Here is a 14,515-nt window from a genome sequence, read left to right as displayed (position 1 = left end):
GAAATGTGGTCACTGGGGAACTAGTAAAAGATCATGTTTCCTCTATTTCAGCAAAGGTCACAGGAGAATAAAGTTCAGGTGAATAAACCTCTTTGCTTCATTGCACTGACCTGCCAGGTTTGTGAATGAATTTCTGGAGTCGAGCTTTCACTTCATCATATGTCAGAAAAGCCATGTAACCAGGATGAGTTACAGCAAGACTGTTCCAGTTCCTGAGCAAAGAAGACCAGGGCTAAGGAAACAAGAGATCAATCAGACCATTTGGCTCAAGACATACAACCAGCCTCAGAACAATGAAGAACAAAAGGAAAAACAACCTGAATTCTCAATTATAAATTCTCCATTTAGTGTCACATATTTTCAATCATGTTGTTACTTTAAGGGAAGACAAACATGTTTGGGAAATAAGAACTCTGAAAAGCTAAGAAGAAAATTACACATGCTTATAGGGAGAAACTTAACTATACAAAATGAAATTCAGAAAATTTCCAAGCAGCTCTAACCAACAGTAGTGAGGCTAAACAACAAACAAAAACAGAGAAACAGGGCAAGGCCTAGATGTGCAAGTAAGAAGTTTCAAATAAAGGTTTACACAAGGTGGCATATACACCCATTGTTTTTAGAAAAAGAAAGAAATGAGTTCTTTGTGAAGCATCAATACATCTCAATATTACTAATCAAGAATTTCAATACCATAGGAGAAAAAGCTGGAAACATACATAAATGTTCAATAACAGAACTCATTAAATATATTATACCCATCTTTAGGATGTTCTACAACCATTAAAATGATGCAAAGAAGAATATTTAATAATAGAGAAAGATTACAAATGTGAGGGGAATAAAGCAGATTATATAGTTATTCTTTTTACAAAAAATATGTATATATAAAATAGAGTAGTTTTAACTTTTTTTTTGGCTATAGTTTCTAGAATGAATAAAAATATGTTCATAATAGGCAAAATCCCAAATGTCCAAATGTTATTTTTAAAAAAGGTTTCTCTTCAGAAAAATAGCAATAACTAGTTTAGCCAACGTTTTAGTATCCTACCTGAAAGAGTCGTGTAAAGATGTCGAATTCAAACACTGAAATATAATCATTGCAGGTCAGATCAATAGTGGATTTCAGAGCCATGGCCTCCAGCCCAGAACTGATGGGATGTACTTCATGAAGGGCCTGTCTGAAGCTCTTCCAAGGTACTATTGTCCTAGGATGGGAGTGGGGGTAGGAGAGAAGGCACAGAGTGAGATAACAGATAATTTCAGGCATTGCTACATTCAAGGAAAAGAGAGCCACATTAAGCTCTCACTATCAATTTCAATTTTCTTAAAGAAGCTGAACTATATTTTACATTGAGAACAGAAAGGGCATGAATGATACATTTCTTAACTTTCTAATGAATAAATTAATAATGGAGACATCTTTTTCTACTTTTCTTCGGCAGAATGCTACAAGTTCTTTCCCTTTCTCATCCTTCTTCAGACATTTGCTCTATTAGAGAAGCATTGGAAAGAGAGATAAGATTATCCTTTTTGTATAACAGATGTAACCTGTGTCCAGATCTTTACTAACTGAAAGCTTGTGTTTAACTTTTTAAAAGCACATAAAACACTCTGTGTTCTTTTGAGGAACCCACACTATCAAGGACTTCACTAGAGGAATATAGGCTTAAGGTACAGGAAGAACAGAGTTCTGATAGAGATGAAGAAGAAATTATTTAACATAAGAATGATTAAACCCCAGATATGGCTAGCAAAAGATATTGTGGGATTTCTATTTCTCAAGATCTTAAAAAAAAAAAAAAAATCTCATCGCCTTTGAAAAGTTTATGTATTCACCTGCCTGAAAGTAAGAGAACAAGTGGCATTTCAAACTCTTTTCTAATGTAGCTAGTTATTAAGTTAAAGGAACAAGGTTAAACTCATTCCCATTCTCTTCAACTAAGTTTTTAAAAATCACTAATTATTCTATATTTAATGTTTAAACATGATTTTTTTAAATAAATCAAGCGTTTAACAAACTTCAAATCAATATGTAGTATATACCTGAAACTAACTTAATAGTGTGCGTCAACTATATTTCAATTAAAAAGAAAGAAAGAAAGCATTTAAAGAGAGATTTACATTAGGATCTGTATATTCAACTGAAAATTTTTATTGTTTTCTACCTTTTCAGTTCTTTGAACCAAAATTTCAGAGGATATTCAAGAACATTTATATTAATACTTAGAAACATAAACTTGTCTCATAAATCTGTCTATATAATGTAAGACTTCTGAATATCAAAAAGACAATATAACAAAGTGGAAAGACAAGCCGTAGACTAGGAGAAAATGTCTCTAATGTAAGTGACTAACAAAGAGTTAGTATCTTACAATAGGAAAAAGAGAAACAACTCAATAGGAAAATGGACAAGTCAAGAATAGGAATAGGAAGGTCAGAATAAGAATCTTGATTGGTGACAAATGTGAAAAGGTGCTCAATCTCCCTTGTCATTTAGGAATATAAAGCAAAATATGATACCAATTCATATCATCAGTGTTAGTCAAAGTGCAGAGCTACTGGAACATGTGTACACTACTTATAGGAATATAAACTGGTACAACCACTGTGGAAAGCAATTAGGCAATATTTGGCAAAGCAGAAGATGTGAAACCCCCTGACTCAGCAATTCCACTTCTAGGTATGTAACTATTGAGAAACTCTTGCATATGAAGACAAATACAATTTTGCTTTCTGCAGCACTGTTTTGCAATAGCAAATAGTTTGAAATGTAAATGTCCATTAACAGCATAATGGATGAGTAAAGAAAGAGAAGAGCATTCAGTCAAAGAGCGTGGGTTTCAACGGAACTGCAAAGGTTTATTTCTTTTAAAAAAAATAATCAGAGCAAAAAAAGGTTGGGAAGTAGGTACACACATACTACTTTTCTGTTTCCCATGTTTTAAATATTCCATCAATAAAAAACTAAACAAAAACCCAAAACACAAGCTTCAGTTCTTCATAGTTCATATTCATTATTTTGAGTCTTACTTTTCCCCAAAAGCTTTCCTCCAAAATTCTGCAGCATCTGCTTTAGTAATCCGAAATGTGTCTCCTTGAAAGAGTCCACTTGGAAAGATTCCTTTTAGTTCTGCCAGCATGTGGCTGAAGATCAGGGACAGTTTGGTTAGGTTTCGCCTACAAATGATCAGAAGTGCAATGATTAAATGAACACATAAAATTATTTTTATTTTAAATGTGCTGAATTCACTACACCAGGTGTGTAATTATAACGCAAGAAAGACTGCTGCATTCACTAGGTCTACTCCTTTCCCTCTGTTCAATGTTTTATGGTAAATAAGAAAAATTTAACAGTAATCTATTTTAAGACTTTTAATTTTAAATTAATCAGATCTAATAACTGAGCATAAACTTACATGAACAAACTTACTTTTTTAGGATGACAGGTAAAGAGGACTCAACAAATAAGTGTAAGAAGTTGTACACTGTTATAACCATTCACTCACAAAAGAAATGTTAGGAAAGCAAAATATATTATTTCCTGCTTTGCATGAACTAATCTGGATGTTTAAATTACCATAACTCATCTAAATTTAAAAAAAAGGGGCTTCCCTGGTGGCGCGTTTAAAAAAAAGGGGCTTCCCTGGTGGCGCAGTGGTTGAGAGTCCGCCTGCCGATGCAGGGGTCACGGGTTCGTGCCCCGGTCCGGGAAGATCCCACATGCCGCGGAGCAGCTGGGCCCGTGAGCCATGGCCGCTGAGCCTGCGCGTCCGGAGCCTGTGCTCCGCAACGAGAGAGGCCACAACAGTGAGAAGCCTCCGTACCGCAAAAAAAAATTTTTTTTAATAAAAAAAAATAAAGGCTTCCCTGGTGGCACAGTGGTTAAGAACCCGCCTGCCAATGCAGGGGGACAGAGGTTCGAGCCCTGGTCTGGGAAGATCCCACATGCCGCGGAGCAACTAAGCCCGTGTGCCACAACTACTGAGCCTACATGCCACAACTACTGAAGCCCACGCACCTAGAGCCTGTGCTCTGCAACAAAGAGAAGCCACCGCAATGAGAAGCCCGTGCACCCAACGAAGAGTAGCCCCCGCTCACCCCAACTAGAGAAAGCCCGCGCGCGCAGCAATGAAGACCCAACACAGCCAAAGATAAAATTAATTAATTGTTTAAAAAGTCAATTTTTGTCATACAAGTGGACTATGAAATTTCAAGTCAATTCATGATCAATTTTATTGCCTAAAAATTCTCTTTAATCTATACTGGAGGGTCACCACTAGTCCCATCTTTGTCTTTCCTGGATAAAATGCTGCACTAAGTCTCTATAGCCCTAACTTTTCTGCAAAACACTGCTGAAATCTTTCTAATCAGCTTTTCAACAAATCAGCTTCAGTTTTTTGTTTCTTTTGTGTTGTTTTTTTGTTTTTTTGGTTTTTTTTTTGCGGTACGCGGGCCTCTCACTGTTGTGGCCTCTCCCGTTGTGGAGCACAGGCTCCGGACGCGCAGGCTCAGCGACCATGGCTCACGGGCCCAGCAGCTCCGCGGCATGTGGGATCTTCCCGGACCGGGGCACGAACCCGTGTCCCCTGCATCAGCAGGCGGACTCTCAACCACTGCACCACCAGGGAAGCCCCAGCTTCAGTTTTTTGATATTTGTCTTCCTGCACTTGTATCAAGTTATATTCTTTCTAGTTTCCTATTTCTGAAAGCACCTACAAAAGTGATAAAATTAATATTCTTTGAAGACAGTCTAAAATAATTCATATGCTAAATAGCTCAAGTAAGATAAAAAATACAAGCACTTATCCAATCCCCAAACTCCATTAACTGTTTTCCTCCTGGTACTTTGAGAGCCTTCAATTATTGCTGGCTAGGACTTTTACTATTTTATCAAAGAGGAAACAAAAATAGAAACTATCGAGAATACATCACAGATAACATGATAGAAAATCTGCAAAGCACAAATTAGTCCCAATGACTTCCCAAAGACTTCTGCAGGACACCAGACTGCACTCAATATTTATATAACATTTTGCCAACTGTTAATCCTTAAAGATAAGCAGGAGAGAGTCCATGATTCCCTTAAGATATGCTAAGCTGTTGAGAACCTACTATGTGTAAAGAGCTATGCTAAACAGTATAGCAGAAAAACGTGTATCAGAGAAAATACTGGGTGGGCCAAAAAGTGCCTTCAGTTTTTTAAGTAAAAATAAAAGACACATTTTTCATTTTCACCAAGAACTTTATTGAACAATGTATTCACCCTTTTGTTCCACTACCTTCTGCCATTTTTCAGGCAACTTCATAATTCCATCTTCCCAAAACTTTTTATCTTTTTGAGCAAAGAACTGTTCTAGGTGACTTTTACAGTCTTTCAGGGAATTGAAATTTTTTCCATTAAGAGAATTTTGTAAAGACCGAAATAAATGGAAATCTGAAGGTGCAATGTCTGGTGAATACAGCAGATGAATCAGAACTTCCCAGCCAAGCTGTAACAGTTTTTGCCTGGTCATCAAAGAAACATGCGGTCTTGCGTTATCCTGATGGAAGATTATGTGCTTTCTGTTGACTAATTCTGGACGCTTTTCGTCGAGTGCAGCTTTCAGTTGGTCTAACTGGGAGCAGTACTTGTTGGAATTAATCGTTTGGTTTTCCAGAAGGAGCTCATAATAGAGGACTCCCTTTCAATCCCACCATATACACATCACCTTCTTTGGATGAAGACCGGCCTTTGGTGTGGTTGGTGGTGGTTCATTTCGCTTGCCCCACAATCTCTTCTGTTCCACACTATTGTACAGTATCCACTTTTCATCGCCCGTCACAATTTGTTTTAAAAATGGAATGTTTCATTATGTTTCAGTAGAGAATCGCATGCGGAAATATGGTCAAGAAGGATTTATTCGCTTAACTTATTTGGAACTCAAACATCAAAGCGATTCACATAACCAAGCTAGTGCAAATGATTTTCAACACTTGATTTGGATATTTTGAGTATGTCGGCTATCTCCAGCATGGTATAACGTTGATTGTTCTCAATTATTGTTTCGATTTGATAGCTATCAACTTCAACTGGTCTACTCGACCGTAGAGCATCGTCCAGTGAGAAATCTCCAGCATGAAACTTCAAAAACCATTTTTGACACGTTCGATCAGTCACAGCACCTTCTCCACACACCGCACAAATCTTGTGCATTTCAGTTGCGTTTTTACCTTTCTTGAAATAATAAAGCATAATATGCTGAAAATGTTGCTTTTTTTCTTCCATCTTCAATATTAAAATGACTACACAAAAATTCACCAATTTTTTTTTTTTTTTTTCTTTTTGCGGTATGCGGGCCTCTCACTGCTGTGGCCCCTCCCGTTGCGGAGCACAGGCTCCGGATGCGCAGGCCCAGCGGCCATGGCTCACGGGCCCAGCCGCTCCGCGGCATGTGGGATCCTCCCGGACCGGGGCACGAACCCGTGTCCCCTGCATCGGCAGGCGGACTCTCAACCACTGCGCCACCAGGGAAGCCCCCGATAAGTCTTTTTTTAAATGCACACTGATATGACAGCTGTCACATACAATCTAACAAAATTGTTTTGAATGAAGTTAAAGACAACCAAGTGCTACTAGAGCCATCTTGCAGAAAAAACTGAACGAACCTTTTGGCCCACGCAATACATATATCATACTCCCAAGGTTACAACAGAACTCTTTCTGCAAGAAACAGGTTTGAATCTTACTTCTTCCTGAAAATGTCTTTCCTTAGTTTCTCCAATGTCATCCTCTCTTGGTTCTCCTACTTGCTTTTGTTCTTCCTTTGGCTATTCTTTCTATTCTCCTAACATAACTATTTCCCAAGAATTTGCTCTCCATCATTTTCCTTTATTTCCCCATGTACTCTCTTGACTCTTCCTTTGCAATCTCAAGGCTTCAAAAACTGCTTTGCAAAAGATTCCCAAATCTTAGGCCTTAGTAGCTTTCCAACTGCCTACTGCATTTCTCCATTCAAATGTTAGCATCACAAAACAACACATTCAAAATTAAACTAACCTTCCTTGGGGGTTGGGGGGGGTCAGTAATAACAGATTTTGGGAATTTGGGATTAACAGATACACACTACTACATACAAAATAGATAAACAACAAGGACCTACTGTAGAGCACAGGGAACTATATTCAATATCTTGTAATAACCTATAATAGAAAAGAATATGAAAAAGAATATATATAGGGCTTCCCTGGTGGCGCAGTGGTTGGGAGTCCGCCTGCCAGTGCAGGGGACACGGGTTTGAGCCCTGGTCCGGGAAGATCCCACACGCCGCGGAGCAGCTAAGCCCGTGCGCCACAACTCCTGAAGCCCTGGCGCCTAGAGCCCGTGCTCTGCAACGAGAGAGGCCACCACAATGAGAAGCCCGCACACCGCAACGAAGAGTAGCCCCCGCTCACTGCAATTAGAGAAAGCCCACGCACAGCAGCAAAGACCCAACACAGACAAAAATAAATAATAATAAAATTAAAAAAAAAAAAGAATATATATATACAACTGAATCATTTTGCTATACATCTGAAACACTGTAAATCAACTATACTTCAATTAAAAAAAAGAAAAACAAATCTGTTACTTGGAATTAAATAAATCTTTATACCTCTAAAAAATAACTAAACTAACCTTCTTTCTCAAACCTGCTCTTCCTTCATGTTCTCTATTTTCTGTATTTAATGACACCATCTTACTTCCCACAAGTTCAGAACCTTAGAGTCAGTCATCTTAGCTGCCTCCATTTTCTTTATTCTGCATATCTGACTTGTCAATTTGCTAATCATTTGTTGTCAATCCTACCTTTGAATGTGTATTATTATTCTAATATGCACTCCTTGCTACCTGCGCCTACCTACTCCATAATTCAAACTTCTGTCTTCAGTCTATTCCTATGCACGTTCAATCATACCACATATAACTGCCTTTCAAGGAGGGGAAAAAAACAATTTCTACAGTACCAGTGGGACAAAATCCAAACTCAACTTTGATTTTTAGACTTTCCACTAACCTGGGTCTAACCTACCTTTATAACTAATTTCACTAGTATATTCTACTCAAACTGAACATTTTACCTCTTCTTATACATACTACCGTTATTCGCTTTTGCACCTCTGAACGACTGCTTATTTGTTCCTTAGTCTGCAAAAGACCCAGCTTAACTGCCATTTCCTAAGAAGCCAGCTAGAAGTAATAAACCTCTAAAATACCCCCAGTATTTTCACTGAAGTTCTCTTATGTCATCTGAACCCATCTTGTACTACAGTTATTTGTGTACATGAGGGCTGAATTCACTTCTGATATATATTTATATCCCTTTGGCATCTGGCATAATTTCTAACCTTTATTATAGCTTTAGAAAACATCTGACTGCATACTGTGTGCTAGGCACTAGGGATGGATACAACAATGCAACAAAACAAAATTCCTGGTTTTATAGCATTCACATTCCCATGGCAGAGTATCAGGTAGTAGAAGAAAAAGGCTTTGAAGAAAAACAAAGGAGGGTATGAGAAGAGAGGCATGTTAAGATTGCTGTTTTAGAGGGGGTGGTCTTAGGAACCTCTCTTATTGTTGATTTTTAAGCCAATTCTGAAGTGAAGGCAGGAAGCGAGTCTTTGGATGACTGGGCCATGTCAGCATCTTTGACTCTTTAAATAATTTTCCACTGAGAATCTACCAGGTATCCAGTACTATGCTAGATCAGAGATAAAATATACATACCAAAATATAATGAACAAAAAGCTTTTTTAATTTGTGAAGTAAGCCACAAAAAGGTGAAAGTTATTGACCACAAAGATGTAATGGCACCAGGTGCCTAAGAGCAATTTGAAGTGCTGACTGAAATAGTTACTGAAAATCAATTTAAGACACTTTCATACTCAAGGATGCATCCCCCAAAAAGCCAGCTTACATTTCTGAAAACCACCAGAGATGTGCACTGTAAGCATCACACTTCTTAAAATGAAAAAAAAAGAATCTACAAAAGCCCATGGGTCAAGGTATTTTGTAAGTGGTCTGAGTTTAAATTCTGTTTCAATAACATTTTAAGGCCTTAGGCTTATGGCTCAGTGTCTACAGTGTATAGGGCATAATTTAATCAGCAAAATCTGTCTAAACATGTAAACTTAGAACAATGAGGCATGATGGATATTTGGGCTTATTACAAGTAAACAATACATTTCAAAATTCTGTCAGCAGTTACTTCAATTCATACAATATGTTCTAACATTTCTCCAAATATCCACAAAGAAACACAACTGTTCTATTTTTTGTAAATGCCCTGAAGACAAAACTTTTCTTTCTTTGAGTAGCAGCCAGTAGGATCAATACAAGCTTTTCTTTAACTCAGTATTTGAAGGTCATTTTTACTACCTTTCACGCTAACCATTTACATCTAAGTAACTGCAAATTCTACTCTATAGCTTCCATCTTTCCCTTCTCTTGTCCTCTCACAACTTCCCCATAATCAAATGCTGATTCAGTATGCAGTGTCAATTTTTAAAAAGGTCCAAGACTTGTGTGAGTTCTTTTCCTCCTACCTCAGGTCCTACTCTAAAAGCCAATGTACCTTTGTACCTCAGGCCTAAAGTAACGGTATACATTTTCTTGTGCATAATTTCAGCTAGTAAGGGACTAAGATTTATATGTCACTAATACTTAAGTATATAAAAATTAAATGCACAATTATAGCTTCCGTTTTAGCTTCGAAAGTAGAAAGATAAATACAACCTGATAGAAACCACAATCACCATTTCTATAGAGCAAGCAAGACAGTGTGGGAAAGTAGCCTTTATATGAATATGAGACAAACAGAAAACTCCTCAAATGATGCCAACCAATGCATTTTCTATTACACAAAATACTGAAAAACAAGCTGCCTTGTAACTCTTGGCCACAAAGTACCTTGCAGAGAAAGAGGAAATGGAAAAAAGAACATAGTATGGGGAGATATATTAACCCTCTACATTAAAATGTATTTATTAATGTTTAAGACAAGTACGGAGAGTAGTACCACTCTTTTTTGTTTTAATGAGAATGTTCCATCCCTTAGAAGTACAATAAAAGTTTCAAGAAGAAAAAGACTGTTGAGAAATGAATATTAAGAGATTGAGATCTTCTTGGACTTCCCTGGTGGCGCAGTGGTTAAGAATCCGCCTGCCAATGCAGGGGACATGGGTTCAAGCCCTGGTCCGGGAAGATCCCACGTGCAGTGGAGCAACTAAGCCTGTGCGCCTCAACTACACCCGTGCGCCACAACTACTGAGCTTGCGCTCTAGAGCCCGCAAGCCACAACTACTGAAGCCTGCACGCCTTACAGCCTGTGCTCGGCAACGAGAAGCCACCGCAATGAGAAGCCTGCACACCCCACGAAGAGCAGCCCCTGATCGCCACAAGCAGAGAAAGTCTGCACGCAGCAATGAAGACCAACGCAGCCAAAAATAAATAAATATATTTATTTATTTATTTTAAAAAAGAGAGAGAGGTTGAGATCTTCTAGAAAAATATTAAATGATGACTTACAAAACAATCAGTCCAATGTATTCATAAAGATATTCTCACTTAAGGTTACTTTTTCTGAAACTCCATTTTGACAGTCAGAGATAAATTCTAGAACTGACAAGCATGCTCTGTTTATTCTTTCTACAAAGGAGTACCTGAAAACATATATGATAATAGTCAAGACGACTAGAAATCTAAAATGTATTTCCTGGTCTCGCATTAATTTATTGTGTCCTGTGACGTTATTTAACCTCTCTGGGCCTCCATTGATTCCAATGGAATATAAGGAAGCTGGAACCAATTACTCTTAAAGATATCTTTCCATTTATAAAAATGTATAAATTTATGCTATATCACTGATTTGAAACTGGAAAAGAAACCTTAACTTCAGCAGTTTAATTTCATAAGATTGAAGAAGACATGAGAGAAAGAAAGCTAGCACTTTATCCTTATGTGACAGAGGACTAGAAATTATGTTAAGAAATAATAATTTTTAAAAGTATATTTTATTTCTGCCTGCAAAGAATTTAAATAAACTTATATTTTATGGAATTTAAACGAACAGTTAATTGTATGAACCATATATGGGGATAAATTAAAATACTGTTATCTACTCGTAACACTAGGGATCTGGCTAAATTCCAGAATCTGTAGTGAATTATTTTACTCAAAGAATTTTATCATTTCTGAAGAAATAACATGGAAACATCAAAAATCATCTCAGCTATATGAAAATACTATCACATGTGAAAATGATTCAAAGACTCAGAAGTCTTTTTGATTTTTAAAAAGAGAAGTGGGGCTTCCCTGGTGGCGCAGTGGTTGAGAGTCCGCCTGCCGATGCAGGGGACACGGGTTCGTGCCCCGGTCTGGGAAGATCCCACATGTCGCGGAGCTGCTGGGCCCGTGAGCCATGGCCGCTGAGCCTGCGCGTCCGGAGCCTGTGCTCCGCAACGGGAGAGGCCACAACAGTGAGAGGCCCACATACTGCAAAAAAAAAAAAAAAGAGAAGTGGAGCTTTCCTTTTGAAAACAATAATTTAGTTAATATGTATATAATTATAAAATTCTTCCAATTTCTGTTTGACTTTTATAATAAAAAAATTTTTATAATAAAACATTGGGGGAAAACCCCAATAATCTATTTTAATAATATCTGTAGACCCAATGATCCTGTACTTCCCAGCAGGTAAACTTCAGAATGATTAACACAATACAGTGATTGACAAACAAACTGCACAACATTATACAATACCATTTTGGAGTTGTAAAATATTTCCCAAATGAGGTCACAATACAGCTCACTCTTTGCCATTCAGCCATGGTGTGGGCTGTAAAACCTACATAGATGATGATAAATAATTATACTGCTCAATAGTGAAGTGATCAATACTTTTAAGTATTTCATTTACTGGTACTATTTCAGTGATAACTGTGCTGCTTTTTCTATTCATTAAACTCCAAAACCTTATATGCAAACACTAGTGTCATCCAAAGAATGCTGAGTGAGAACATACTGAGATGACATTTATAACTCAATAGCAGCATCCTCTGCTCACAGTAATCAGCTTTAAAAATGGATACAACGGAACTTCTTTCAACAAAGCTTCACAGGAAGTCAGTGAAGTACTGTTTAACTCTTATCTGCTTAAGCTGCTAAAAAAAGGTGGGGGGGACAGCGAGGCAAAAAGCATCACCTATTCAAAAAAATTCTAAGCCAATATATCTAAAAATATCAATGGCCTTTTTCACTAAACATATTAAGTCTATTTGATAATATACTAATGGTCCTGCTTCTGAGACCCCCAAGTTACATGGTAACAGATTACAACATTATCATTCAGGGCATTTTGAGCTGTTTCATAGAATTTTAAACCTAAAGAAACACTAATCTAATTCACCAGGTAAAAGGGAAGGCAGCAGCCCACATGAGAATCTCCAACATGCCCCTCGTACTTCTATCAGATTAATCTTAAAACACAGACTCAATCTCCTTAATCCTTCTACACCAAAATTCTCAATGACTTCCCAATAACCACCAAAAAAGTTCAAGTTGCTCTGCTTGTAAGTCAAAGCACTCACAATATGGTCCTGATTCGCCTTTCTAGACATATACTACTCAATATTTCCCAAAACATTCTATACTTTCCAGGCCCCAGGCCTTCAGTGATGGTGTTACATCAGTAATATATGTCCTCTCCTCCTCTAATAGTTAACATTAAGAGCTTACTGTGTATCAGATACTTTGTTAAGCTACATGTATACCTCATTTAATTCTCATAATAATGCTTTGAAATAGAAATTACTAATCCTATTTTACAAGGAGAAACAAAGACTTAGTGACATCAAATAACCTGCCCAAGGTCACAGAGCAAATAAGTAGCAGAGCAGCTCTGTGATTCAAGAGCCCAGGCTTGCTGGTATGATACGTATTTCCCTTCCAATGACTATGGTTACTGAAGTCCTGCCCATTCAAAATTCATTTTAAATGCTATCTTCTTGGTGTGGATGCTGGGGGCGGGGGAGGGGGGGCAGGCGGGGAAGGATTCCCAGTCTTCATTCAATGTCTACTTTCAAACTCAGACACCCCACACCTACACCCCCACAGCACCTTGCTCACACTCTGTACTGGCTTCATCATGTTTTACTTTGTATCAGTTGTCCTATTCCCCAGCTGGATGACAACTCCTTAAGGGCAGGGGCAGTGAAGGTGCCTTACACACTCTATGCCCTGCAGTGGTGACCAGACTGCCTTGCACTTAACAGACATTTATAGACTTGAAAAATACTACTTATTTTTTAAATAAACTTTTTATTTTGGAATTTTAGATTTACAGAAAAGTTGCAAAGATAGTACAAAGCATTCCCATATACCCCTCATTCAGCTCTGGTTTCCCTTAATATATTACTGTTGTACCTTTGCCAAAACTAAGAAACCAACATCAGTACAGTGCTATTAACTAAACCCTAGACTTTATTCAGGTTTCACCAGTTTTTTCCATTAATGTCCTTAACTATCCTGGGATCCAATCTAGGATATTACGTTATATTTATTCGTCACATCTCCTTAGTCTCCCCTGGTCTGTAATAGCTTCTTAGTCTTTCCTTGTTTTTCATGACCTTAATAGTTTTGAGGAGTACTGGGGTTAGGTATTTTGTAGAACATGTCTCAATATGTAAAGCCGATGTTTTTCTCATGCTCTGACTGGGGTTACGAGTTATGGACACAATATCACAGAAGTGAAGTGCCTATCTCAACACATCATACTGGAGGGTACATGAAGTCCACATGACATCACTGGTGATGTTAACCTTGACCACCTGGTTAAGGCAGTAAGTATTTGCCATGCTTCTCCACTGTAGTCACTACTGGAAAAGATTTATTTTTTCACAGATATATTCCTTCTTTCCTAACTCATGTAGAACAGATCACTTACACCCATCAGTATTTTTAAATGATTAATGTGATACATTCTCATTAAAGCACACACCATAGAGACATAATATTTATAAGTTAATACCTATGGTGTTAGTGTGGTTGGAAAAAAACAAAAATAGCTTAAAACTCATTGTGAACATTCAGCAAATGTTCACTAAGTTACATTAACTTATGGTACTATCATCATTATTTCCTAAAGAGTTCAAGAATATAATCAGACTTCTCTATATTTCAAAACAACCTTTGAATTGACTCAACGCAAGTTCTGAAAGACAGCTATGTAAGTTACATACACTGGAGCATCTGTCTGCAGCTAAAAGCATATTAACCCTGAGAACTGATTACTATTTCTCTATACCAGTTCCTTAAGGAACATACAAACACATCAGTAACATAATACAGAAACCTCCAAAACTTCTCATACCCTCCCCCTGCAACAAATAACAAAACCCACCAAGCACTTTTCAGAAGTTTTATCCTGTGAATTTAAAAAATAAACTTAAAAGTATATAGATACATAGACAGACAAAGCAAATTATATACCGAGCA

At 37.5% G+C, this 14,515-nt stretch overlaps 1 protein-coding gene across 3 annotated transcripts in view; it reads right to left on the bottom strand.

Moving 5' to 3' along the window:
* Positions 1 to 14,515, bottom strand: part of CBL (Cbl proto-oncogene) — a 91,505-nt gene that overhangs the window by 31,371 nt on the left and 45,619 nt on the right. For 2 of the 3 annotated variants that reach the window (XM_082628982.1, XM_082628984.1), the window contains 3 exons: positions 3,034 to 3,180; positions 1,052 to 1,208; positions 111 to 232 (listed from right to left, as the gene is read on the bottom strand). In XM_082628982.1, coding sequence (XP_082485108.1) covers positions 111 to 232; positions 1,052 to 1,208; positions 3,034 to 3,180 — 426 coding nt within the window. The remainder of the gene's footprint in view (positions 1 to 110; positions 233 to 1,051; positions 1,209 to 3,033; positions 3,181 to 14,515) is intronic. The other variant, XM_082628983.1, reaches the window with a different exon arrangement.

This window comes from Mesoplodon mirus (assembly GCF_964341445.2).
Source record: "Mesoplodon mirus genome assembly, chromosome: 7".
NCBI lineage: Eukaryota > Metazoa > Chordata > Mammalia > Artiodactyla > Ziphiidae > Mesoplodon > Mesoplodon mirus.
Note: the sequence above shows the minus strand (reverse complement) of the source record. Positions and strands in the feature narration are given on the sequence as shown.